General features: G+C 40.7%; 1 protein-coding gene across 1 annotated transcript in view; it reads right to left on the reverse strand.

The window, feature by feature from the left end:
- bcl3 (BCL3 transcription coactivator) overlaps positions 1-4,025 on the reverse strand; it is a 101,273-nt gene extending 97,248 nt beyond the window's left edge. The window contains exon 1 of the mRNA XM_028822996.2: positions 2,632-4,025. Coding sequence (XP_028678829.1) covers positions 2,632-3,463 — 832 coding nt within the window. The 5' untranslated portion in view covers positions 3,464-4,025. The remainder of the gene's footprint in view (positions 1-2,631) is intronic.
- Positions 4,026-26,159: the final 22,134 nt, after the last annotated feature.

Consider the following 26,159-nt stretch of genomic DNA (forward strand, 5'->3'; position numbering starts at 1 on the left):
ACACTTGCATTGCATTAACTAGTTGACACACAAACTGTGAAACTTACAGTATGGTTTCGATAAAGCAGGCTTTGCTGGCAACTTTATAACATGTCACCAAAATAGCTTGTTAATGTAGACTTTAAAATCTCAATTCTAGGAAGAATGACACAATATAATAAATCCATCCATCCATCCATTTTCCAACCCGCTGAATCCGAATACAGGGTCACGGGGTCTGCTGGAGCCAATCCCAGCCAACACAGGGCACAAGGCAGGAACCAATCCAGGGCAGGGTGCCAACCCACCGCAGGACACACACAAACACACCAAGCACACACTAGGGCCAATTTAGAATCACCAATCCACCTAACCTGGATGTTCTTTGGACTGTGGGAGGAGACTGGAGCGCTCGGAGGAAACCCACGCAGACACGGGGAGAACATGCAAACTCCATGCAGGGAGGACCCGTGTAGCGAACCCAGGTCTCCTAACTGTGAGGCAGCAGCGCTACCCACTGCGCCACCGTGCCGCCCATATAATAAATCACATGTGCAAAATATGAATATGACCTCCAAGACCAGTTACAAACAAATGACTACCTGAACTTAGAAAATATTCACAAATGACTTTTTACATTTCCTGCAATCTCTCCTCCAATATATTGACTACGTGGGTAGCAGCAGCCCCTTGGACAAAGGACTGACCAATGGCTGCTGGTGTCCAATCTAATTAAGAGAGATTTTCATCTAAGCAACCAAACGTCTAGCCCCTTCTATTACAGCTAAGTTCCTCATTAACTAAGTTCATGGTTGCACCAATCCGACGAAAAGTGTTTGATTCTTCAGTAAGCATCTGAAAATCTCAGGCTCAACGAATTTATGAAGCTGCTGCAATGCAGGTCATGAGGGGATGTAACGTATCATTTTTTCACAATATCTTATACTCATATAAACCATAAACGGCTATTATTTAACAAAATGATCATTGCTGCATATAAATCTTTGAGAATTCCCACACTGTTTCTGCTACATGGACTTCAATTACTTGTCAAAGACCTGTACTTGGTTTGGTGGCATCAGCGTCTTAAAAATCTGAAGGCGAAGTGCTGAATATCGGAACGTCAGTGTTCAGGGAACTTGATGAACAAACGCAGCAGAAAGTTACAGTGCTAGAACGATAAAAATCAGACAGACAGACAGACAGATAGATAGATAATGTCATTCCTTACTGAGAGTTGTGAAGCTATATGCAAATTTAGACGGCGTACAAGAACATTTTACACTTTGACCCATAAATGTATATGCATTTGAAAATCTCAAATTTCTACAGGAATGTTTTCATCTGTAATACTGTTTTGCTTTTTGTGATGGTGCCCCTGACGCCATATATTAAAGACATATCAATTTTTTCCATTTCTTCTTACATTTTAGCTTTCGTTTCGTGCAGTTTGATCACATAGATTGTGAAATGTATGGCGCTGTGGTTAGTGCCGCCGGCTCACAGCTCAAGTACACTGGCCAAGACCAGGTCCCACGATGAATTCTACACTTTCCACACGCGTCTGTAACAGTGTTTTTTGTTTTGTTTTTTTCTTCACATTTCAAAGACGTGCTTCTGAGGCTATTGTTCCGTTTCCATTTTGTCCAGGGTTGGTTCCTGCCTATCGCCCGATGTTTCCAGGACAGGTTTCGCCTTCCGGGACTCAGAAATGGAATGCGCGGTGTTACTAAATGGACGGATGTGCTCTTTGTATGTGGCGAGCAGTGCAGAGCTACGCAATCGTTTTAACCATCCATCTCATTTTTTTTTTTTTTTTTGCATTTATATTTAAAGATGCTTCTTTTTTAAGTCTGTCCAAATGGTGCATTCAGTTTTTCTAACTACATGACAGCGTAGTTACAATAATGATAAGAATGTAAACGTTATTCAATTAAAAAGAGTCGCGTGAAATGGGATGTGCTGGATCTTGTGGTTTGAAGCTAACGAAGTGTAAAAGCGAAAGAACTTTCATTCAGTGTTGCCAGCTTTCATGGATTTTTATTGGCACACATTTGCATAACTACAGGCATCTTTTGTCAAATGTGCATCGAAATTACTGCCAAAGTACCAAATAGTATTTTTTTTTTTACTTCCTTTACTGTATGCGTGTGTTAAGCGTTCATTCATTCATGTTTTCTGGATCGCGAGGATGATACACCTAACAACAGAGCATTCACTCTGTTTGGCATTAGGATCTGCAATTACAGCCCCACACAAGTGATCACCCACTATACCATACCATGCAAAATGAACTGATGACCTGAGATCATATACGCGATCCCCCTTTGGACGCCAAGGACTCTCACACTTACTTAAGTGTGAAGTTAAAAGTGCCTACCGTCGGTGCACCTCAAAGGGAAGCTTTCTCACGCCAGTGATTACTTTGTTCTTATTTCAGTTCATTTACTTCGCGGAGATGTATGTCTTAAGTTACTTTTTTAATGCAAAATATTCAATAGATAGATAGATAGATAGATAGATAGATAGATAGATAGATAGATAGATAGATAGATAGTCGGTGGCATATTCATCTTTTTTCAAACAGTTGTAATGACAAAGTGAAGCAAATCGTCTGTAAAACCACTAGAGGAATGTTATTTCGTTATTTACCTGCAACAAATGGAGTCCTGCTCATATGTGCTGGATAGTGTACAGGATACCCTGTGCAGAATGGCTGGACTGGCAAATCATCAATAGGCACAGGTATTGCTACGGCTTGGGGTGCCATGAGCACTGGGTCATTTTTAGAACATGACAGTTGTTTGTCTCTGGTTCTCCTCTCTCGCTTAGGACTTCTGATTTCTCCACGTTCCACCTTCTTGCTTTGTGGATTACTTTCCGCACAGGATGGGGACTTGGTCTCCTCTTTATGCTGCGACAGGGGAGTCCCCTCCATGGGGTCATCTTCTACTGCAGTGTATGGCCTCTTCCTCAGTGGTAGGCTAAAAAGGGGTTTGTCTGAAGAATGTGATCCAGTTTGTTCTTGAATGGGCAAAATGGGACTGTCTTCCATTTTACATAAATGCTCAGAACTTTGCAAAGAATGAGTGGTCATTTGACGATTGTCCATGTCAAGCTTCTGCTCTGCATTTGCTGTTGAACTTAATGGACTTTCTGGTGGGGTAGTTCCTTTAAATGTCTCCTTGTTGCTTTTGTTTTGACAGATTAATCCAGAGTTCATTTCATATGGCATCGTTTTCACAGTCATCTTGCAAGATGATGCTTGGGACTGATTTATTAAAATGTAGCTTTCCAAATCTGTACTTCTCAATTGTGGTCCAAGCAAGTTTTCCTTATCTTTTGACTTTACTTCCTCTGAAAGTGGTTTACATCCCATGTCATTGGACCCTGTAGTTCTATTGATCCCCAAATTACCAGAATCTCTTTTCCGTTGAGTGGAGAGATCTAGTGGAACTGAGCAGTTGGTCTGGTGGCCATCCATGACCCTATGCAAAGGTCTCTGGTGGTCAGTTTTTGATCGTTTTGACCGTCTTTGAAGGAGAATGTACAGTGTCCTTTAATTTCAAGACAATGAATCCGAGATTTGCAGCAATCATTCAGGAGAAGAGTCTTGGAACACCTTAAAAGCATGTCAGATTTCAAAAAATAAGAAATAAAAAAGTAAATGCAAAAATGCTGAGATGAATAAAAAGATGAATGGAAGAATAAAAGATGGTTTCACCCCGTGGGTTTGGTCCGGGATATCAAGTACAATAATTTCCAGAAATATGAGCATGAAGTCCCAGTGATTTATAAACCAGAAAAAAAAGAAAAAAAGGAAACAGAAACGGCGCACTGCAGTCAAAGTTGATTAAGAATAACGATACAGCCCGAGTGTTTTTTGCAAATGTGTGTTCAGTTAATAAAGAGCAATAACACCTGAGGTCACGAATCAAGGTGGGTGGAACTGCTGCCCTGATAGACGCCGGTGAGGGTCTGACTAGAAAAATCGGCTGTCGAGAGCTTCTCTCTCTCTCTCTCTCTCTATCTCTCTCTCTCTCTCTCTCTCTCTCTCTCTCACGCAGACGCTGACAAAAAAAAAAAAAAAAAAAAAAGAGTATTTAGGAAGTGGCGGAGGGACTTCCCCTACTTGAACTATCTCAATTGAAGGAGTGTTTAACTTTAGATTCTTCCATTTGCCGCGGCAGGGGTGGCGCTATCCACAGCTGAATGGCAGGATCCTTTAGTCCCGACTTATTTATTCACTTGTTTTTCGATGCAGGTGTCAACACCTCTGAGAAAAGCGTTCGCGCTGGGACGGTGGCATCGAATCGCTCGCTTATTTCATCCCGAATAAGTTCACGGTGCTTGCGCCAAGGGCTCTCGTTTGCGCCTTCTTGCTCATTTTCCTGCTCATATCTCAGGAGTTTCGAATACCTCGTACTGGACTGTAAATTAAAGTTCACTGTACAAAAAACGACGTCATTTTAACTCAACCGGAGTAATCTCCTCCCACTAAGTCTGCAGTTTCTTTTAACAACATCGCCTTTTTTGGGTCTCGACGAAAGAAACAAGTCCAGCTCGAGTAAATCGTCAAGCAGCCACATATCTTGGATCTTGTCCATTAGGATAAATTTGCCAATCTTTCAATCACTTCACAAACCCACTTTATCATGAGCATGGTTTCATGGAGCCTATACCAGTAATCACTGGGTGCAATGCAGGAACAATCCTTGGAGTGAGAGCCAGTCAGAAAAAAACACAGGCACGCGCGCGCGCGCACACGCACGCACAAGGAGACATTCAGCATCGCCGATTCACCTAACGTGCATGTCTTTGGACAACGGGAGGGAAACACCCGAAGGAAACCCGGGGAGGCCATCCAAACTCCACGTTGGGAGGAACCGGTACAAGCACCTCCTTATTATGAGGCAGCAACAGTACCACCGAGCCTCCGTACAAAACTATAAATATATAAGCACGGGTTTAAATCAGGAATAACGCTCTCGTTGAAAATGAAGTTGTGGTCTCTTTCGGGATAAGAATTCTCTCGAAAGACACTTTAGAATAATCGGAAACCCAGTGTTATTTGTATCATATTTGTTCAGGTTGTGAATTTTGCATTTCATTTTGTTTTTTTGTTTTAGTCAACAGGAATATTAAAGTGGTGGGGGGGGGGGGGGTAAGGGGGCAGCTTAAAACCCTCACATACACGCAGGGACAGCAGTGGCGAATTTGTCTAAGTCTGGGACAACGGAGCTGCGTTCTTAAAATTGTGTCTCTAAATGCTGCATTGTGTGGTTCCTTCTGGAATCGTTGCTTGACAAAGAATCTTTTCATTTCATGATTTTTTTTGGTTACTAAATTGGTTCTTTGAGCTCTGGAAAGGAGGCTTCAAAAACTAAAATCCATCATGTGCATTAAGCAATCCAGTGTGATACAAACAGATCAAGAAAACCTGACCTTAGCTTTATGTGATTATATACATTGAGAATCCTTTTAAAATCAGGAACCAATTCTATCTATCTATCTATCTATCTATCTATCTATCTATCTATCTATCTATCTATCTATCTATCTATCTTCGAACTTAACTAAATCTTTTTGGAGCTTTCATATCAGTTGAACCTTTGGAGAGCAACTTTGGCACCTTAATTTCTAAAAGTGTGCGTGAAGACCTGGATACACTTATCTTTACGTGTATTCACTATTATTGTTTATTTATTTTTGATATTTTTTTTTACTCTGGAGAATATTAGTCATCTGAAAGTTAAAGTGCAATTGGGTATTGAAGCAAGACAAAGATCTTCAAAAAAATACCAGCAAGTCTCGCAGAACTTGAAATACGACCTGCTGCTTGCTTCATGTTCATTTTCCTTTTGCGTTCTCGTTAAGCTTCTCCGGGCACTGGGATTTATTGAATTCAAGGTGTGATGTTGTCTTGAGAGGCCACTTTTAGCCAGACAATTGTCAGTACTTCTGCGTGTGCCCAAACTTTGAACTTACGCGGTTATTCGTCCCTCTGTTTGGTAATCTAAGGATGTTCCCAGACCCTGGGTGATTAAAATCAAGTATAGATCAGCAAAAAACGGAGAATTTAAACATAAAGTAAACAGCTCAGAACATGGCGCCAGTCCACACACCAGCATAGTTTAGAATCGAAAAATACCCGTAACTTTCGAGTCTTTGGGAGTGCGGGAGGAAAACCGGACTAATCAGAGAAAGAGCAGGGCATTCACAGGTTGAACGAGCGACGTCAACTTGGGCATCGATCGGGTGAGACATGCGAATTTAGTAAGGTACATATGTACCTAAATATGTATGTACAGCGCTATGTGTTTATGATGAGAAAAAGTGGGATAAATGTTTCTCAGAGACACATTTAGCTTCTTAATGAATGCGAAAGATTATACGTGCTGATTCACAAACATTGTAGTCTTACAAATATAAACCACGTCGGAGAAAGCGGCACCTTTTCATCATACAATACATACATTTAACCTTCAAACCATAACATCTGTGTACAGAATTCCAACGCTGTTGAAAATACAGTCTTGAGGGAGGGTTTGCGCATAGAGTTTTACACTCTTAAAAATAACGGTTCTTACGTGGCTCCTACAGCCATTGCTTGACAATTAACAATTTCTTTCTAAGATAGGCTATTTGCGTGTGAAATTTGTTCTTTTGCATTTCAAAAGGTTCCTAAAACAGAAGTCTTTAATGTACCTGGATACGAACAGATTGAGAAAACCCGAACGCAGCCCGTGTCACCCTATGCAGAAACAATCCCTTTAAAACCATGAGCATATTAATATTTCCCAACACTGCTATCATATGTTCTTGGTCATTTATGGATCCCAGTTACGTTTCAAAATAAATAACGGTTCTTTCTGGAATTTGCATGTGAATGGAATTTTTGAAAAACCGCTTTGGCGCATTTTTTAAGAGTGCTGCTCTGAATTTACTCCCACGGCCCCCAAATGGTTTAACTGGTAGTTCAAGGTGGACCCGATGAGATGCGCGTCACCGGTGAGCCGTCCAGGATTGGTTCTTCTTGTAGCCGATGTTGTAGGAATTAGCAGCGGCTTTATGTGACACTGACTTCCTTAAGTGGGAAATATTCATGAATAAATGGATGGGTGTTTTAAAAATGACATTTCATCATTGATGGCACAAGTGGCCCTAAAAGACGGAAACCACTGTAAAAATAAAAAAAAGTAAGGGAACATTACAAAAGTTAGCGAAATTTACTAAGAATTATTATTTTACAAAGCAAGTGTATCGTTCTTTAAGTATAAAAATAACAGGAGCAACCCTTGTCAGGAAGCCCGTTCAATACGGAAGACTGCCAGTCAAACAGCCTATGACAGGATGAGCTCGTGTTGTCTCCACTCAGAAAGTGGCGCAGCCATCCTGCCCGTTGATAAAACCGACGTTCGCGTTGAAAATGCCACAAGGTTAGGGAGAAGAATCCACGCGTTGTCTTTAACGGGTCTGAACAATAAATGAACATCAAAGAAATAGCTGATTCTGCCACCATGTTGATAAAGTTGATATTAGAGATGGCGTGGACTGAGCAGATGTCTCATGTCGAGAAGACTGTGGACTCTTTAAAGATGATTATTATAGCAGCGCCAACTCAGAATATTAGAATTGCTTTTACTGTTCAAGTGAAACAAAAGAACAGCGATTAAAAAAATGAAAACGTGTATACTGGTTAGTGCTGATTTTAATTATTTTAGAGATTCACTAAAATAAATCTGGGCGAAGATTATGGTATGCCACACTTTGAAAAGTATATGTACGCTCTGGCACCCACTAAAATATTCTTTTTCAATGAAATACAATATTCAGTAGCTTATGGCAAAAGTCGCAAGAACAATATGTTCCAGTGTTACGTGCATGTTTCCAGGTATCCTGTGAAGCTCCGGTACAAGCTCAACTGGAGTTAAGTACTGTACTGACTAGTTCTGCTGGAAACGCCAGTTCGTTGTACGGAAATGCAACACACTAAGACATTCAGACACTTTAATGTCGAGTTAACTTAAAGCTCCTTTCAGAGCAAGAGAAACAGGGAGCACATGCAAGCTGCATATAGAAAGCGTCGTAGCCGGGAATCACTCTGATGTCACTTGGGGTGCTGCATATTGTTAAAGTGTTGACATAAATAATTACAATATGTCGTAATGGCACAAATGGAAAAAAAAGAAAAGTTTTACATGTTTATGTTTTATGAATGAACGCGCCACATCAGTGTAACAGTGCAGTATATTCATAGCCTCCTCGTGCTTTAACGCCAGGTTATATTCCAACTTTTTAAAGGTTACAAAAATGTGAAATGGTGTATCGGTTATTCCATCTTTTTAAAAAGTACAAAAATGTGAAACGCAGTACTGGTGTGCGAATTTTATGTATAATTTAAATCCTTTGACAGAATGTTGACAGCGCCCTCTGCTGATCTAAATATAGTTAACTACTGAGCGTTGATTGATGTTCGCAATCAGAATTCTCAACATACAATTTGAACTTTAATACACCTCCAATTAATTTGAATATATGTAGTTGTGTTTTCTTAAAACGTTCGGGACCATGAATTGTTTTTTTTTTTCAGTCACCCGGAATTCTTCCTATCTGTTTAAGACGGTTAAACGGGGACTAAACATTGGTCAATTATTGAATTACGCCGAAGTTCCACCTGCTATGGACTGGCCTTTCTTACAGTGTTGAGCCGCATGCAGTCCAGCTTAAGCCAACCAGCTCAAACTCCAAAAAGGACAATGTGGGTTCAGAAAATAGAAGTAGGAATTAAGAAGAAAAATCTTACACTTAAGTACACTTGTTATTAGTCCCACCGTTTGTGCAGACTTGATCTTTGTCGATCACATTTCGTCGGGTCAGACCCGTTATCTGCATGGAAAGGAATGATGAAGTGTGTGGGACAACAGACCACTTGGTATTTAGGGGTCTGTTTAGGTTCTAAACATGTATTGAGAAGCTTGACTTCTCAGTATACCCATAATGGCTAACACGCTACAACCACCGATTCTAAACATGAATATACACGGTCTCTAAGCCTCTATTGAATTGTTACCATTGAAAACAGTCTGGTGACGTCTGGAGTGAAAACTACCTGCTCTTAGGACACCCCGGTGAGAAAACTCTCAATTGACAACAGGGGGCTATTAGTGAAACTCGCGGCAAAGGGGCATAAGGCAGTGGCGTAGCTAGTGGGGACAAAGGGGGACATCTGACCCCGGGCGCAGCATCCAGGGGGCGCCAAATTTCCCTTCCCCATCGCATTTTGGCAAACAGGAGGGGGCGCAAAATCTTCAGTTGTCCCCGGGCGCTGAAAACCCTAGCTACGCCACTGGCATAAGGGATAATAATATGGCACATTGAACCATTTTAAAAGAGCACTTTTGTGGAGACTAGGTCACTTCGCCCCCTGCTCTCTTCGCTTGCCAACCCCCGGGGGTGCTATCACAAAGGCTGATCCGTTCAAATGGCGTCGGAGCGCTCCTCCATTAGAGAAAGCGATTGTATTTAGATATCTGGTATAAAGAAGAATATGCGGGGTGCGGGAGGAAGACGGTTTGGTGCTTAGTTACTTTAGACAGAAAAGCAGTTACTCGAGTATTTCAATACAACTGTCTATTTTAAATATCAATGAATAATAAAATGTAATAAAAAGTAAATAAAAAATGCATTAATGCCTCGTCAAAAACAGTATTATAAATTACTTTATCATTTAATTTACATTCTTTAAATGTTGCTTTTCTGCCTTACTGCTCACAGATTGTTTGGGATATTTTTCGTATACTGGACAATTCTCTTTGTTCTTGATTTCTATTATATGCAGCTCTTTTTTGTTCCTTTTCTTTTTGACATTCTTCAATAGATAATTTGCTTTTCTGCATTGGCATTATAACCGACTGCGTTGAGTGTCAAGGGGTGGGATGGAGAGAGGATGTGCACAGTAGGAATAATGATTGGGCGAGAGGTGTGGAGGGGCGGGGTCAAGGCTGAATAACTCGGACAGACGGAAAACTTTTTTTTAACATAATAAAAGAGAAAAATTTTGGACAAAATTAAATAAACAAATATGTAAATTACTTAAATGAAAACTGAGAAATAAAAACATAATGATATTTAAGTATGATTGTTTATGTATTTACTGAATTACTTTATCATTTCTGTGACACCGGTTTGAAATAAGAGGTGTCATGTTCACCCATCAAATTTGACAGGGCGGGTTCAAGCAAATCCAGTGTTTTGATTGGTAGGCAAACACCACACTTCACATGCAGACTTCTATATTAACATTTATTTTGCTTAGCAGACGCATTTATCCAAAGCGACTTACAAAAGGTCAACTTAAACAAGTAAACATCAGTCTGGAGACTGTGTGGGAACAAGTGTTACAGAACATGATTATGAATTCAGAGCTTTATGATTTATATTCGCCGCTTCATGCGGTAGATCTGGCTATTTTTATTTTGCATTTGTGTCCACCATGGTGCATAACTTTGAGGCTGCTGCGCTTTGTTTGCAACTCATAGGCAGGTGTAAAGAGATTCCCCTCTACAGGGGAATTACTAATCAAAAAACAGTACTTGTTAGAGCCCACCCCCTCAGCTTTGACAGATGAAAATGAGTTTTTATTTCAAGCAGTATCTCATGTTGTCTCTGGTGTCACTGAAATAAAGGAAGAAGAAGAAGAAGAAGAAGAAGAAGAAGAAGAAGAAGAAGAAGAAGAAGAAGATCTAATAAATACATAAAGAAATAAGCAATAAAAACATGTTATAATACACTTAATTACTTTTGCTCAAATATCATTGTGTTTTGGACTATGATGCACATTGCATTAGTTCAACTGAGGTAAAAATGTTTTACTGCTGATTTTCTTTTGTACTTAGCTTTGATGTTTCCTCTTTCAGTGTCCAACAATAGTTGGTTAGCATCGATGGATTCCACTTATCCTGATACTGCTTTTCCATCTTTGCAACAATCTGATGAAACCTTTCACCATCTTTATCACTGCCTGCACCGAGATTAGCAGGGAAGACGTCGTCCAAGCGTGCATGCAGAAAAGGAATCTTTAACAACATTTTGTGCAATTCATGGTTTTGTCTGCTTGAGATATGATGTCAACCAGCTGGGTGTACACTCTTAAAAGTAAAGGTGCCAAAATTGGTCTTTAGGGTACTGACTTAGGGTAACTAGTTTTGACTCCCAAAAGAACCATCCAGATGGAGGATCCAGAAAGAAACTTTACTTATTTAGCTCCATAACATGTTCCACAAAAACAAGTGGAAGGTAAAATTTATGAAATATCCACAGGTTTATATTGTATACAATAACACAGGTATGTTCAGGTTTTCTTTATCTGTTGTGTCTTGCTAGGTTGCTTACCATACATTTAGGATTTCTGTTTTACCCACATACAGTAGACTCCCGCGAAGTCACGGTTCAGAGTTTACGGCCTCAGTCATTCACAGATTTTTCCTTAGAACCTATCTAATAATTGTTAGTGGAAACCGCAAGTATCCTCTACAATTTTTGTGGCTTTTATCATGGCAATGCTGCACTGTAGAGAGAACAGGAAGCAACTGTAGAGGAAAACACGGCTTGGGATGATGAAAGTAGCCAATAGAATTTGAAACTGCAGCTCCCAGCAGTCCCTGCAGTGGCTCTGATTGGTCTTCTGCTGAGGGTGCTGGGGCTGTTAGGGTCAAAGGATGTCAGCACGGCTTTTAAAAAGGGGGCCAGTGACCAAAAGCAAAAAAAAAAAGTTTTTGTAATTTGAGTTACAAGTTCCTGTCTGTCTGCCTTCTGTTGGGTTACCTGTACTTATTTGTTTTGTCCTGGATCATTTTGTGTGTCTGCATTGTCTGCCCTGTGAGGACTGTAAGTGGATTCATGGCCATCTTGCAAAGAAAGGAGCGCTCCTGAACCTGTCCACCCATTTTCACCATTTCAGGAACTAGCGGTAGGACTATCTTTTCATTCCCAATCAACGTGCAGATCTCTGGACTATCTATTTTCATCATTACATTTCATCCGTTGCCATTTTTCATGAATGTTTTTCATGATTTACTGTGTGTGTTTTGTTTGTGCTTTGTTGAATTTAATGTGTAATCGCCATAGGGGGAATAGGGGTGATATTATTGTTTTCATTTATTTCATTTGTTTTCATTACATTCTTTATTTGCTGTTTGATCACCGGTTTGCTTTGTTTTTGTCTCTGTTTGTGAGTGCATGCAGGTCAGGCCAAGGCTGGGTGTGTCACTGGAATCTCCACAATAAAAATAAATAAATCACCGTCTTCTCGACGGTGTGCATCTTAGTGGCACCGGACCGCTACAGCATTATTCATTTCTCCTTGTTGCTGATTGACTGTGATGCATTCTCCAGCTGATTGTTCTTGTGTTTTCCATTTTGTTCCTCTTAACCCTTAATCTACCACAACCGGCTATAGTCATTTCCCAGTGCCATTTGCGAGCACACAGGAGCTGATCACTCAGTGCCGTACATTCGTTGAGTAGCCAGCTCATGACCACTGCCAGCCCCTTGTGAGCAGGGGGGCTGAACGCACCCCTAGAAGACACAGACACTTCTCAAAAAAACCCTCTTAAAAAATGCTGATAGACTACCTTCACATTGCTCCCTTATTTGCTGGGCTTACTTGTAGCTGCTGTATCGCGTGATATGCTTCTCACGCGATGCTATGCTTACTTAAAAGCCTGAACAGCACCTGTCCTTTTTGGCTGATTGCTTTGTTTCTCTCTCCTCCCCCAGACATCCTCTGCTCCTGTTGGGGGTCCCACTCCCATTGTGCTCCCCTATGATGTTTGTCTATTCTTTTAAATGAGAACTAACTGCATACTGAGCTCATTTTTACTTCTGAAAGAGACATGTTTGTTTGAAGTATTTGAATAAAGTTCCTGTCTCTACAATCTCCTGTGTTTCTGTGCAATTCTTGACCCAAGCGTGACACCCTGCAGCCTCACTGTCTCTGGGATTGAGCCGCTGCACTAGACTGGCCTGCCAGCATCAGCGCTTACCTCTGTGTGCTTGAGTGCAGCCAGTTCAAGCGCAGTTGGCTCTGTGATTTATTGAGTTTCATCCATGGTGTCAGTTGCACCTTGTACATATTGTTCCAGTAGTTTTTAGAACAGTTATTACAGTTTGTTAGCAGTGTGTAAAATGATTAGTGTTGCAGTAATTGTGATGCTCTTTGCATGAAAAAAATGTGTTCCATTAAAATTTCGCTTTTTCTTTGTGAATTGTGACATTTACTTAAAGTGCAGCAAAAAAGTATTTGGTGTCCGGGGATTCATTATCCCCCAAGTATGTGGCAGTTTAAGGCTTAAAGCCCCGTGCCGTTGAAACACCATGCACCTTCTAAAGCTTCTGAAAATAAAAACGCGCTTGCATGAATTACAGTACATATAGCGGTAGCATCGGTATTTTACATTCTAGCACTGCGGGTGACACATCAGTACAGTACTGTACAGTATGCAGGTTTACCTTTACATTCCTTTTTTTAGGTAATGTATTAAGCTGAGTTTGAAATTAAATTCAAGTGTTTTGGGGGCATATTTAGGGTTTAAACTATAAAAATAGGCATTTTTTTTTAACCACATCCAAAAATTCAAGGTTTTTTTTACAATTTTGGGGGTGTACTGTAATCGTAAGCTTTTTAAAACCAAAAGAACCCTTCCCAGAATGAAATAGCACTTTGTCAAGCAATGGCTCTACCACACAACCCAGTAAAAGTGCCTTTACAAAACCTTTATTTTTAAGATTGTAGTTTGGTGTTCTGTAGCGGCCCAGAAAATTCTCAACAATGTGCCTGAAGGCCTCCCATATGATGTCCTCCAGGCCTAATAGCAGATCTTTGAACTGCTTTTCATTGAGGTCAGGTCTGATTTGTGGACCAACAAAAATACCTTCATCAATCTTGGCATCAGTTATTTATGGAAACATCTTTCTCAAATATCGTAATACTTCACATTTGTTGTTCATTGCTTTCACAAAATTTTGAACCAGCTGAAAAGTTTTGTATCAAGAGGAGACATACGTATCTTTGTTGGGTTATGTACACCACACTTTTCTGCCCTGGAACCAGCTGCTTACAGAGCGGGCAACTCCTTTTAGTGTAATGAAACATTTTAGCATGGCTGTCCCATTCACAGCCACATTTCTAGTAGCGCTGCCACTACTGTTAGATCACCACAAATGTTGCCCTAGAAAAATCACAAAAGTAAGTGATTGTCATGATAGGAAATTTAAAAGGTACTTTTTGTGATCAGTAGGACAAAATTCTTAAGGCATGCACAAAAGTGGTCAGGAAGCAAAATCTTCACTCTCCAGTATCTTTAGAGAAGCCATGAAGCATGCATTGTTTTAAATGAAGTCTTTTATTCTGTGTTTAGATGTTATCACCGCTAGTTTGCCACTTTGTCGCTGTATGAGTAATGTGTGTTTTATGTTAAGAAAAGAAGTATAAATATAACATGTTTCTTCGCTTAACATCTTAAGGTGACTATATGGAAAAAAATATTGATACTGAAAATAAAAATAAACCAGAATAAAAAGTGAACTGTCAGATCAGCAATACCCTCCTCCTCCTGCTCTCTGAGATTCTCTACAGATTTCCTGGATTTGTCAGCAGCCCTTTGCATTTTCATGTTTGACTCAAGTATTGTATCATAGTACCTTGCTTCTAAAATTAAAATAATAGTAATAATAAAAGAATAAAACAGCTAAGCAATAAATTTGCAAATTAAGCAAATAGGTGACAACAAGGTTTCATGTAAAAGATTTATCAGGATTGTTATAGTCAAAAGAATAATCTAGTAAATCTTGGGTGGGGCTTTGGAATTTTCTGAAACTATCCTTGCCTCCAGTGTGGGAGCCACCACCCTGCTAAACAAGGAAAGCCCCCCAGTCAGGAGCCAATTGAGCTGCTTATATGGCAGTAGGGAAACCTTCTCAGCTTAGGTGGGCTCAAGGCTACCAGGCGTGAAAGGAACTGAATGGACGGCTGATGCCTGCAAATGAAAAAAGCAGCAGCCGGGGACGGTTACTCAGGGACTTACTCAGATATTCTGTATTTGTTAGTCCTGCTGCTTAAGTTTTCAAGTTTTTTATTGGGTTTTCAAACGATCAGACTTTCATATTATTGTTGCTCATAGAAAAATGAATGTGTTTGTTGCATTCTAGTCTCTCAACAGGCACAAAATAAAGCAAGCATAAAAAGTAAGCATGAGGAAGATAAAAATATACAAGAATTGCACCCACAGTTTTCAGAATGAGTTGCTCTTGAGCAGCCTGTGATTAAAAACTGTCCCTGATTCTACTGGTGTGAGTGTGAATGATCTTGAAGTGTTTGCCTGAACTAAGGAATAAGAAAAGCAACTGGGCAGGACGACTGAGGTCTTTAATAATCGTGATTACCTTTCAAAGTAGCGACTGTTCCATGTGCTCTAAACAGAAGGAAGCTGTGAACCTGCGATAGTCTCAGCCAGCGTCTCCACGCTTTGTGGGTGCTTTGTGCTCCTGAGCTGAATGCATGTAATGTAGTCTCCACTGGGCACCTGTACAAGTTGCTGAGTACAGATGGAGAGATCTGAGTAAAGGCAATGATGAGTTTTTTCAGTGAATGCTAAAATTTTACTGTAGCTACTTCAGGTCATCAAGAAAAGTAAAGCTACTCACCCTCTCATTAGCTTCTCTGCCAATGTTAAGGGTGTGACTGCATTTCAGTTAAGTGGGGTCTGCTTTCTACAGTCTCTGACCAGCAAAGACATTAAGGGTGTGATTGCTGTCCTGGCACCGCTTAGTCAGCAGGTAGAACCCTTCTCTGGAAGGTTTCTCTCAGTTGTTGGTAATTTGACATATGATTGTGGTGTCACTGAAGAATGTAATAATGGGACAGGAGCTGAGTTTGAACAATGAGAACAGAAGGTGGCTTTGTACATTCACTTGTGGGATGGATGGGCTCCAGCAGACCCCCGTGACCTTGTAGTTAGGATATAGCGGGTTGGATAATGGATGGATGGATGGACTTGTGGGATGCCAGTGTTGAGGATCAGTGTGGAAAAAGTGATTCTGCCAGTCTGCACATGCAGAAGACCAAAGTCAAGTTGCAGCGGGTGGCCAAGTGTCCTTAGGCACTTCCCTAGGTATGTTAGTTTGCTGGCACAAATGTATCCATCCATCCACTCAATCAGCTAGGGTGGGAGTTGGGGGATAAGGCAGAATATATCCTAGCAGGAATGGCCACTGGGAACAAAGCAACCCTGGACATTCCCATGTACATCCAGAACATTTTCAAGAAAACTGATTGATAGCTCTAAAATGGTCCTGTAATTGAGGTAAAGGTATTGCGTATATGTGTGTGAGTGAGTGGGCCCTGGCTGGGGTTAGTTCCTGCCTTACACCCAATGCTGTCAGTAAAGGCTCCAGCTGCAGACTCAGAAAATAAATAGTTGGGTGCAATAAGGCTGACTGATCTCTAAACTGAGCTCTCAAGCAGACAAAACAACAGAGTTTGGCATATTATCATTACTTTTAATCTGGAGAAGAAGACGTGAAGGTTTGGGTTAAGCCACAGTCTTCCTCCCATATCTGAGTCCATTATACTTTGGACAGATTTGGGTGAAAGAGCAATGTCTCCTTATGTTCTTCTCTAAGGGTCACCTCCTATCTCTTTCACTGTAGGACTCCTCACTTTTCATTTTGTTATTGAATTCTTTTTTCTGGCAGGCTTACTTATATAAGAGAGTTATAAAAAATGCTTATTTTGGACATCTCACGCCTATGGCCTCTAGTCATGCTAACAGCAGGCCTTTAAATTTGTTCAAAAGCTTGCATTTTTCTCGGGTACTAATTACTGAATCAAATACCATGCAGTATTTGAAATTAAGAAGTATATTTAAGATAGACATCGGTGGGTTGGCACCAATGTTCCCTCTAAGCTGAGCGAGTGAGCAATCGCTCACACGAATTCAGAGCGTCGCTCATACTTCCCGCACGATCACTCATTCCGACGGCGTCGCTCCTACTTATCGCACGATTGCTCACTCCGACCGTCGGAGTTGGTGCTCATAAATTTTTGGCTTAAACAAAATGTCACTCATAAACAATGTTTTTTGCTCACTATATGCTACTCCTTAGAGGGAACATTGGTTGGCACCCTGCCTGGGATTGGTTCCTGCCTTGTGCCCTGTGTTGGCTGGGATTGGCTCCAGCAGACCCTCGTGACCCTGTGTTCGGATTCAGCGGGTTGGAAAATGGATGGATGGATGGATGGATTTAAGATAGAAACCAGGAAGCTCTCTCCACACACCCACACATACACACACACACACACACACACACAGAGAAAGGTTCATGGGAATCTGGAACAAATTACAAAAAGTAGTAGATGAATCAGAAAATGCAACAATTTTTATAAAGAATGAGGATGAGATATAGGGACAGCTTAGCTATTAGATAATCAGATGACCTCAATGGACTGAATGGTCTCCTGTTGTTTGAAAAACATCTAATATCCCTATGTTCTAATTTTGAGACTCCCACCCCAAATAATACGCTAACAGCAGCTTACTTATACATAAATATAAAAAGCGGCCTTATGCTTTTACAGTTAAATGCCTTTGTCACTAGGACACATTGCCTTACTCTGAAGCAGAGCAACTGTCAGCAATTTTGTCATAATGTGCCAATCTATTGGCCCCTCATTCCTCCTTTACAGGGTCATGAGGCGGTGGAGTGTATCACACAAAATCTGAAATGCAAGGCTTTGGGATGTGGGAGGAAAAATGGAGCATATGAATACAGGGAGAATATGCATTGTAACTTGTCATGAACCTTGGTCCCCGGAGGTGTGCAAATCGAGTGGCAATACAAAACTGGAGCATGAGAACAAAGGGAGAACATGAAATTTTACTTGGGCCACATCCTGGCCCCTGGAGCTATACATATCAAGTGAAAATACAAACAGTATAAAAGAAAAGAACAATACAACTCCTGAAGGACCTTTTCTTACAACTGACTCATGCCTTTGTAACTTTAAAGCTCTTTATGGCAAGCTCACTGAGGTCTCAGGGTGCCTCATAAGTGCTGCTAAGTCAGCAGGAAACTTATTCCAAATACAATGAGTGGGGAATCCCAAAGACTAACTGGAAATGTTCAGCGGGGAAGTGTGATATCTGTGTTTGTGGAAACATGTTAAGCCTCAAAAGGCAGATACTGTCAAAAAGAAATCTCAAATGCAAGCTTGCCAGTCTGCTAGTCTCAGACAGAAGCATTCTATTAAAAACCTTTTACTTAAAGCACCTCTCATTCCAAGGACTACATTCTGTGAACAATCAACAACGAAATAAAAAGTTGCTGGGTAACCAGAGAAGGCAAAAACAGGCACCACAGGTCGGAGGAAGTGGAATCTGAAGTTTGAGGAGCCGGGCCTGTGTTTAATGTCACAATCTACCGCTGGCTCACCATATATGTGTATGCCTGAAACTTCACGTGTGTTCCTAACCTCTGCAAAGTGAATTTTTTGTTAGACTGCATTTGAAGGCTTTATCTCAAAAGGCACTATATAAACAACCTTTTCTTATATTGTGCCTTTTGCATAGTTAACACTATGATGTGGTGTTATTTATGAACAACTGTAACATAATATAACAATCTCAAGTTCCCTTATTCCAAATCAGGGGCATGGAGAGCTGGAGCCTACACCAGCAGCACTGGGTGCAGGACAGCTTGACACGCTGGGCAGGGCACCTGTTCATCATATGTCCACTCACACACATACACACATGGCCAGTTTTGGCCAGTCTTGAGCAGCCAATTAGCATAAAATATGCACCTTTGGGAATGTGAGAGGGCGCATGGAGTACCTACAGGAAAATGCACAAATATAGCATATGTATATTTTTGACTCCAGCCAGAGGTTAAGTGGCTCACAACAATACGGCTGTGTGGTACATAGCACAGTACCATAGCTAGTAAGCTACTTCCCTGACTGAAAAAAAGGGGCTTTGAGCTTCCAAGAATTTCAAAAGACATGTGAATGTTGGCCAGGTCCCCAAGAAGTAACATATAATACAGTATAGTGTCTTGCCATTTGATGAGTTAGTTCGTCCACTGGTTAGGTACAGTGCAATGATGTGTTTAACATAGGAGCCCTTTCTGTACATCAGGGGACTTTTCCATAGTTACTGCATTCATTGTCTGTTTACGGACACTTTGACCACAACTCTGATGATGGCTCCTATTCCAGTAAAGGATGACAATGGTCTGGTGTCATTCTCCTGGAAAGTTATTCCCATTTCCTTAAAATATTCTGCATGTGCATGCTGATAAGACACCAAGCTATCAGAGCTATCACTCACCACGCCTTCATCTCTGCAGGTGCAAATTTTATCTGTTTCTCAGCTCAGCTGCCTTGTACCTGGGGGCTGTCAGGACTTTCCACCTGAAACATATGCAAGATACAGTTATTAACAGAAAACGGCAAAATTAAGTAAGTCCCCAAAATTTCCACTTCAGATCATTCAATTAAATGAAAAGCCAGCATCTGGGTTGATGCTCTGCAAGGAGCAGACTGCCTGGGGGACCACAAGTGCAAGGGGATAAATGAGCAAGGGGTATATTGAGGTGCTGCCACTTGGGGTGAGCAAGTTAGCCAGAGTGGTACAAGATAAGTGGACCCGGATGGGAGGCAGTAAGGCCGCTTGGCAAGCAAAGGTCAGAAGCATAAGACTGCGGACCTTCCTGGAGAAGTATGAATCACAGAAATCGATTATACACCACCCATTGAGGTTGTGGTTAGTTGAAACTAAGACCTCAAACCTCAAATAAGGCACAAGTGAGTTCTTTGAAACCCAAACAGCTCAAAGGTGCTTGTGACTCCCATTTGGCCACTCCCCCCAAAGCCAGTAGAATGGCAAAAGCCCCCTCAGCCCAGGGTCTTTCCAGCTTCTAAATATACAAAAAAAGCTAAAAATAACAGTTGCAAACTTTGCACAAATCCAACAAGTGAGTCATTTTCAAGTAGTTGATGGAACCACCCAGCATCTAATGGTGTGAAAAGTTCTCCAGTCTAGCACCCCACAAGGAAAAATGGGTGATTTTTATTGTCATTGCAGATATTGAACATGAAAACAACACTGCAGCAATGGAAATCTAACCGCTCTGGAGCACTTAGCACCAGATGTTAAGGCTTTGTAATGGTGGCTGTTTTCTCTTCTCACTCTTCTCTCACACCATGCACAGATTTGTGACTAAAGTGCTCTCTGTTAACCTTTACCCTTTCAATCTGACTATCCCAGTTGGAGGGGACTTGGTGACTGCTTGTCCCCTAAACAAGCGCTGCTTATCCTTCCTTCCAACTCCTTTTGCTATTTGCACAGAGAGTCAGACCCCGTTTTAAGAGAGAGGTGCACCATATTTTTTTGCCTTTTTATTGATGTACATATTAGTTAACTCTGAGGTTGAATTATGTTTTTCATAGCTGGAGGCTGAATATTTCTCAGAAAAACTGTTTTTTTGTAAAAGATGCCAAAATGCTTTTTATGACTCAACTTATGAAAAACATACTGTACAACTATCATGAACTTGACAGCTTCAGAGGTGTTTCCCCAATTTATGCAAATCAATTTTATTTTATATTGTACCCATCATGCATTGAAAAAAGAGAATATATGCAGTTACACCTCTAAGAAATTACTTCTTTTCGATCTGATCCACTAAAATGATTTTTGTGCCTTTTCATAGGTAACATTATTTAAACTTAAAACAAACATTTTGATAGTTTAATTTAATCTACTTATTTTCATTCAAATAGAACTTTCTCATTCCCATTCAAATTATGTAACTCCAGCTTTAATCAGAATTTGTTCTGTTAAGCTTGGATTGTCCACCATCTTGTTTTACCATATTGAAGACACAGTAGGAGGCACAAGGCTCCACTAACACCAGAAACAAATATAAAAAGTCTCTTGAGTTGTTTTGTAATGATCACCATAGAATTTTAATATGAAAAAATTATGACCCACTGCTGTTTAAGGTTTCTGATATATCTAAAGATGCATTTGGGCACATCATTAATGGTGTTATCTTGGGTCATTGGATGTCTTGGGTCTTTAGAACATCAGAAACCATCTTCCAGGTGACCAAGCCAGGAGTGATCAGCTCTTAGGTTGTGTCCAAGCAGGTTTTGTCCACTGCTCGCTCCTCTTAATCCATGGCCACTTCTCTGTTGCATCTGTAGTGTTCCTGGTGGCTTTCTTTGTCTGCACGCCTGTGATGCCTAGGAGACTGTAGGCCTTGCACAAGGCAAAGCCTCTGCAGCATGTGTCTCAATGTGTTATCCATGTCATCTATGGCACTCTTCCACCAAGTCACCATACTTAGCTTGTTTACGCTCATTTGCCTCTTCCACCCTCTCCTCCTAGAGAACCGTTACCTCCAGTATGACTACCTTCTTTTTTGATTCTAAAAAAAGTACTAAGTGAGGCTTGATGTTGGTCTCTAACATGTTTTCGAGGAAGTGAAGGTGCTTTCCCAGGTCCCCCCTCATCTTCCAGTCATGTGCTCTTCCAAGGAGTCCTACTGATGCTTTCAGCTAGGGTGCTGGCTTCTCCCCCGCTTTTGACTTATCTTTGGCACTGTCAGTTTTTTCTGTGATTGTCACCAGAATCTGATTCATTCTGATGAATCAACATTTTCCCAAAAGAACAGGTTAGATGGACTAGGGTGCATGCCATACACTGACTGAACAAGAAATCTGATGTTTAAAGCCAGTTTAGCAATGTACCCATTTTAGTGCACCACATGACATCGAGGTTGACTAGCGGGTTTAAAAAAGATTTGCTAATTATTGCTTCTAAACAGACCTCATTTGGTTGTGAACCTATGGTATGCTGTTTTAATATTTGAGTTTTTCAGCTAGGAAAATGTCACTTGCAGCACAGCTGACACGATCAACAGAAAACAATACTCCAAGGAAGGCCAGGTCTTCTGTTTCCTGATTGGATGCTGGTAGCTGAAAAAGCTGATAAGCCATGAGAACAAAATACAGTTTTAAAGGGGGCCTTTTGGAGGTGCAGGAGCACAGTTCTGCCTAAATCATATAGGCTAAGGGGAAACACTGAGTCCCCTGGAGGTCTGCTCTGTTTCTGTGACTTAGCCACCCAAAGGATGTCATTTGCAATGTCCACCTTAGCATTTACCTTCAAACTGACTTTTGGAGACTGGATGTCAGTGTTTGTCTTTACATATTAAAATGATTACATGAAAACCACTGGGACTAAAACCTTGAGCTTGGTCTTAATCCAAAGCATATAATGTAATATTTTCTGGTGATGCAAAAAATGTGGCTATCAGCAACCTCCACAAATTAATCGGGGTTCACATCTTTCTTACAGCAAACTGCATGAGTAAACTGATTGCGACACTGACACGGCAGAAAGAAAAAGAAAAACAGTGACATGTGCAGAGTGTGAAGCAAATTGCACAAGCATTAGGCAAATGTGGCAAAGCAACCTACAGGTACTCAAAAACTACTGGGGTCAGAGCCTTGCTCTTGGTCTTCAACAAAACCTTGTGACCTGAATATTTCTGAAAAGTCAAAAAAGGAGAGGTCGCCTCATAGAAGAAAGAAAGGTGGCACCATCTGTTGACTGTGTTACTAATGGTGAGAAAGGTTTATTGTAATAAAACCTCCCCAATACACACATTACATACACCTCCTTAATTCTTAATTAAGAGCAAGTAATGTGTTCATTGATCTCTGATCGTGATGAAGAACACCATAATAGGCAAAAGAAAAAAGCTGCAACATCTGCTGAGGGTTAGGCCCATCACAAAAGGCACTAAATACTGGATACAGAATGCAGGAACAAGAAGAAGAAAGATATGAAGCACCTTTGAGGACCACAGGTCCACTTGTTTCCTAGTAGTTGATTGTAATAATAGTACAATTTATTTTTCAGTACTTTTCCTAATCTTACAGGTTATAAGGTGTCACACACGTGCGCATGGGAGGCAGCTAAAGGGCTTGAGTAAGGGCAGTTCTAAGTCATACTGGAATGTGGCAGAGTGCACTGACTCTTTTTTTCCCTTTCCTGTAGACCAATCATGGGAGATTCCACCTGGCTCTGTTGACGTCACTTCAAGCCTATGGAAGAAGACCTTGCAGGCTCCGGCCCCTGTGGTGTCACGTCTGGGCTCGAACCTATGACTGAAGACCTTCATGAGCCCGACCCCTTTGACCTCACTTCCTGTCTTCCCCTTTAAAAGCCTCCACCTTTTCCCTCTTCCCTCAGTTCTGTTTTGGACTCGGTTTTGTGCACAGTAGTGCTATCACTTAAAACGATGATTTGCAGCCAGGAAACCAAATATACGGGTGGCTGCCCCAAACCTTGCTATGGCTCTTTGTGGGTTTTGTGACAAAGGACTAATAATAAATATATTTTTGTGCAAAGAGAAAGTATTGTGGCATGCACAATGTATAATCTGGAGTTGTTTCAGAAAAACTTTATGCAGAAAACATGCTTCATTTAAGTAAATTACAGACAGTAAGTTTCAATTCATATACAGTTTTGTAAAACTAACACTATAAGTTGTTTTATTGGTAACTTTTCAAATGCAAAATGAAAAACTCGCTCAAAAGAGTGTTTTTTTTTAGTTTTTAAAGTTCTTTTTATTTTGGGTGAAAATCAAGGAATTCTACTCCCTAAAGCCTCATTCACAATTTTATGTTTTTATGTGTTCTTTTCTACAGCTGTGTAGAACATATAATATTTTTTAAAATACTAAACAATGGGCAGACACATGCAGGATCTAAACTTTCTTCTTGTATTAATGACATGAATTTCGCTGGCAGCAAAACACAATTTGCTCTGCTAATTTGTTTTCAACTTCACGCAAATCATTTTGTTTATTGATAATGACAAATTTTGCTTTGTTGAAGCAAAATGTTTTGAAAGTAAGAAAAAAAAAATAGCTGTAAAGAGCTGACACAATTTCTTTTTCTTTTTTCATCTAATCCAAAGACTCAGTTTTTCATTGTAGATCAGGCCACCTTAAGATGATTTACAGGTATTCAGTCTCTTTGTTATCCATCCATCCATTATCCAATCTGCTATATCCTAATTACGGGGCCACGGGGGTCTGCTGGAGCCAATCCCAGCCAACACAAGGTGCAAGGTAGGAATCAAACACCGGGCAGGGCACCAGCCCACCGCAAGGCGCCCGCGCACACACACACACACACACGCACACACACACACACACACACACACACACACACACACACACACACACCAAGTTATGACACTTGAAATCTGGCTGAGGTGCATTCCATTCTACTCATCTATCTCATTGAGATGTTTCTACGACTTGTTTGGATTCCATCTGTGGTAAATCCAATTGATTGGATGTGAGTAAGAGAGACATACACCTGTCTATATAAGGTCCCATAGATCACTGCTCCGCAACCTTTTCTCACCTACGACACACCAAAGTTCTTCCTAGAATTTCCGCGGCACGTCAAATGCTAAAATATATAGCAGTGGCGAAGGGGCGGGGGGGGGGGGGTGGTCCGCTCCGAGCGGCAGCTATTTAGGGACGTCCAAACTACGGTAGTTTCCTCTTTTTTTTGTTCCTTGAGGAGGCGCAAAAAAAAAAAATTTCTTTAAGCTTTGGGGCGTCACATTTTTCAACGCCCCGGTCAACATGATCTCCAGCTACGCCACTGATATATAGATATTAATTTAATACACAAATTTTACAATAAATTTTAATTTTTTATTATAAGTATACATTTATTATAAGTATACATACATAAAAACTATACTATATTTACTTTTATACAATCTTAATAATTATTATAACATAATGACTGATTAATGTGATACCTGCGCTTGTTTCAATGAACACAAAAGTTTTATATTCGGCTCAATATTTGACAGCGCAACCCGAAGTTCTTGGCCAAGATCTTTTAAACATGACCGCTTATCATTTTTAATTAACACAAGAGTTGTTTGTCTTTTTTGGCGTAATTGGGATGGTTTGAATTTAGATGACGATTTAGTTTACTGGGTGCCATTGCCTCGTTTGATAGCTGATCGCCGCAAATGATGCATTGTGGCTTTGGAGCCGTTTCGTCACCACACCACGAGAATCCATATCGAATGTAGTCTTCGTTGTACTTCCTTTTCACAATCTTCTTTGTTTTTTTTGCAACACTTGTGCTGGGTTCTTCATCATCTGTACATGAAGACGAATCTTTTCCACATAAAAATTTATCCATATTTAAAGGGATATAAAACTAAATATGAATCACACGAAGAACGTTAACCATACACAATTCAGCAACACAACTAATAGTAATGAATGATAACTACTGTCGCAAGACGAGTGAATGCGACGTAGCACGACTAACACGTCGGCTTGAATTGAATCTAGGTGTGGGCACGGAGCGCTCGGGCTATCAAAGCATACTACGGAGTTGTCTGGCAACTACGTAGGGCCTACGTCGTAGGCGACAGGCGATGGGATTTATTATTTCAGAGAAATGACACATAAAATTATTAAACCTTTAAAAGGCTATTTACGCGAATATTTCGTTGCACGTATTCTCGTTATTGTGTTTCTAAGGAGGACCGTTGAAATATTATTTAGTTAGAAAATTGTCTTATTTGACCGCGTCACACCTGTATCGGCTCAAGGCACACCAGTGTGCCGTGGCACACCGGTTGCGGAGCACTGCCATAGATGACAATGTATGTAAAAAAAAAAAAAAACAAGCCATGAGGTCAAAGGAATTGCCTGCAGAGCTTAGAGACAGGGTTATTTCGAGGCACAGATCTGAGATCTAATACTCACTTCGACTGAGCTCCAGAGAACCTGTGTGGAGATTGGAGAAACTTCCAGTAAGACAACCATCACTGCAATACTTCACCAATCTGGGCTTTATAGCAGAGTAGCCACATGGAAAACACTCATGAGAGCTTACTTAGAGTTTGCAAACAAACACTTAAAAGACTCAGACTGTGAGAAATAATCTTCTCTGATCTGATGAAGTCAAGATCATCATCATGTCTGGAAGAAACTAGACCCATCTCATCAGCTGTGTGATACCATTACAACAGTGAAGCATAGTGGAAGTAGCATCATGC

The sequence above is a fragment of the Erpetoichthys calabaricus genome, chromosome 17 (assembly GCF_900747795.2).
Source record: "Erpetoichthys calabaricus chromosome 17, fErpCal1.3, whole genome shotgun sequence".
Lineage (NCBI taxonomy): Eukaryota > Metazoa > Chordata > Cladistia > Polypteriformes > Polypteridae > Erpetoichthys > Erpetoichthys calabaricus.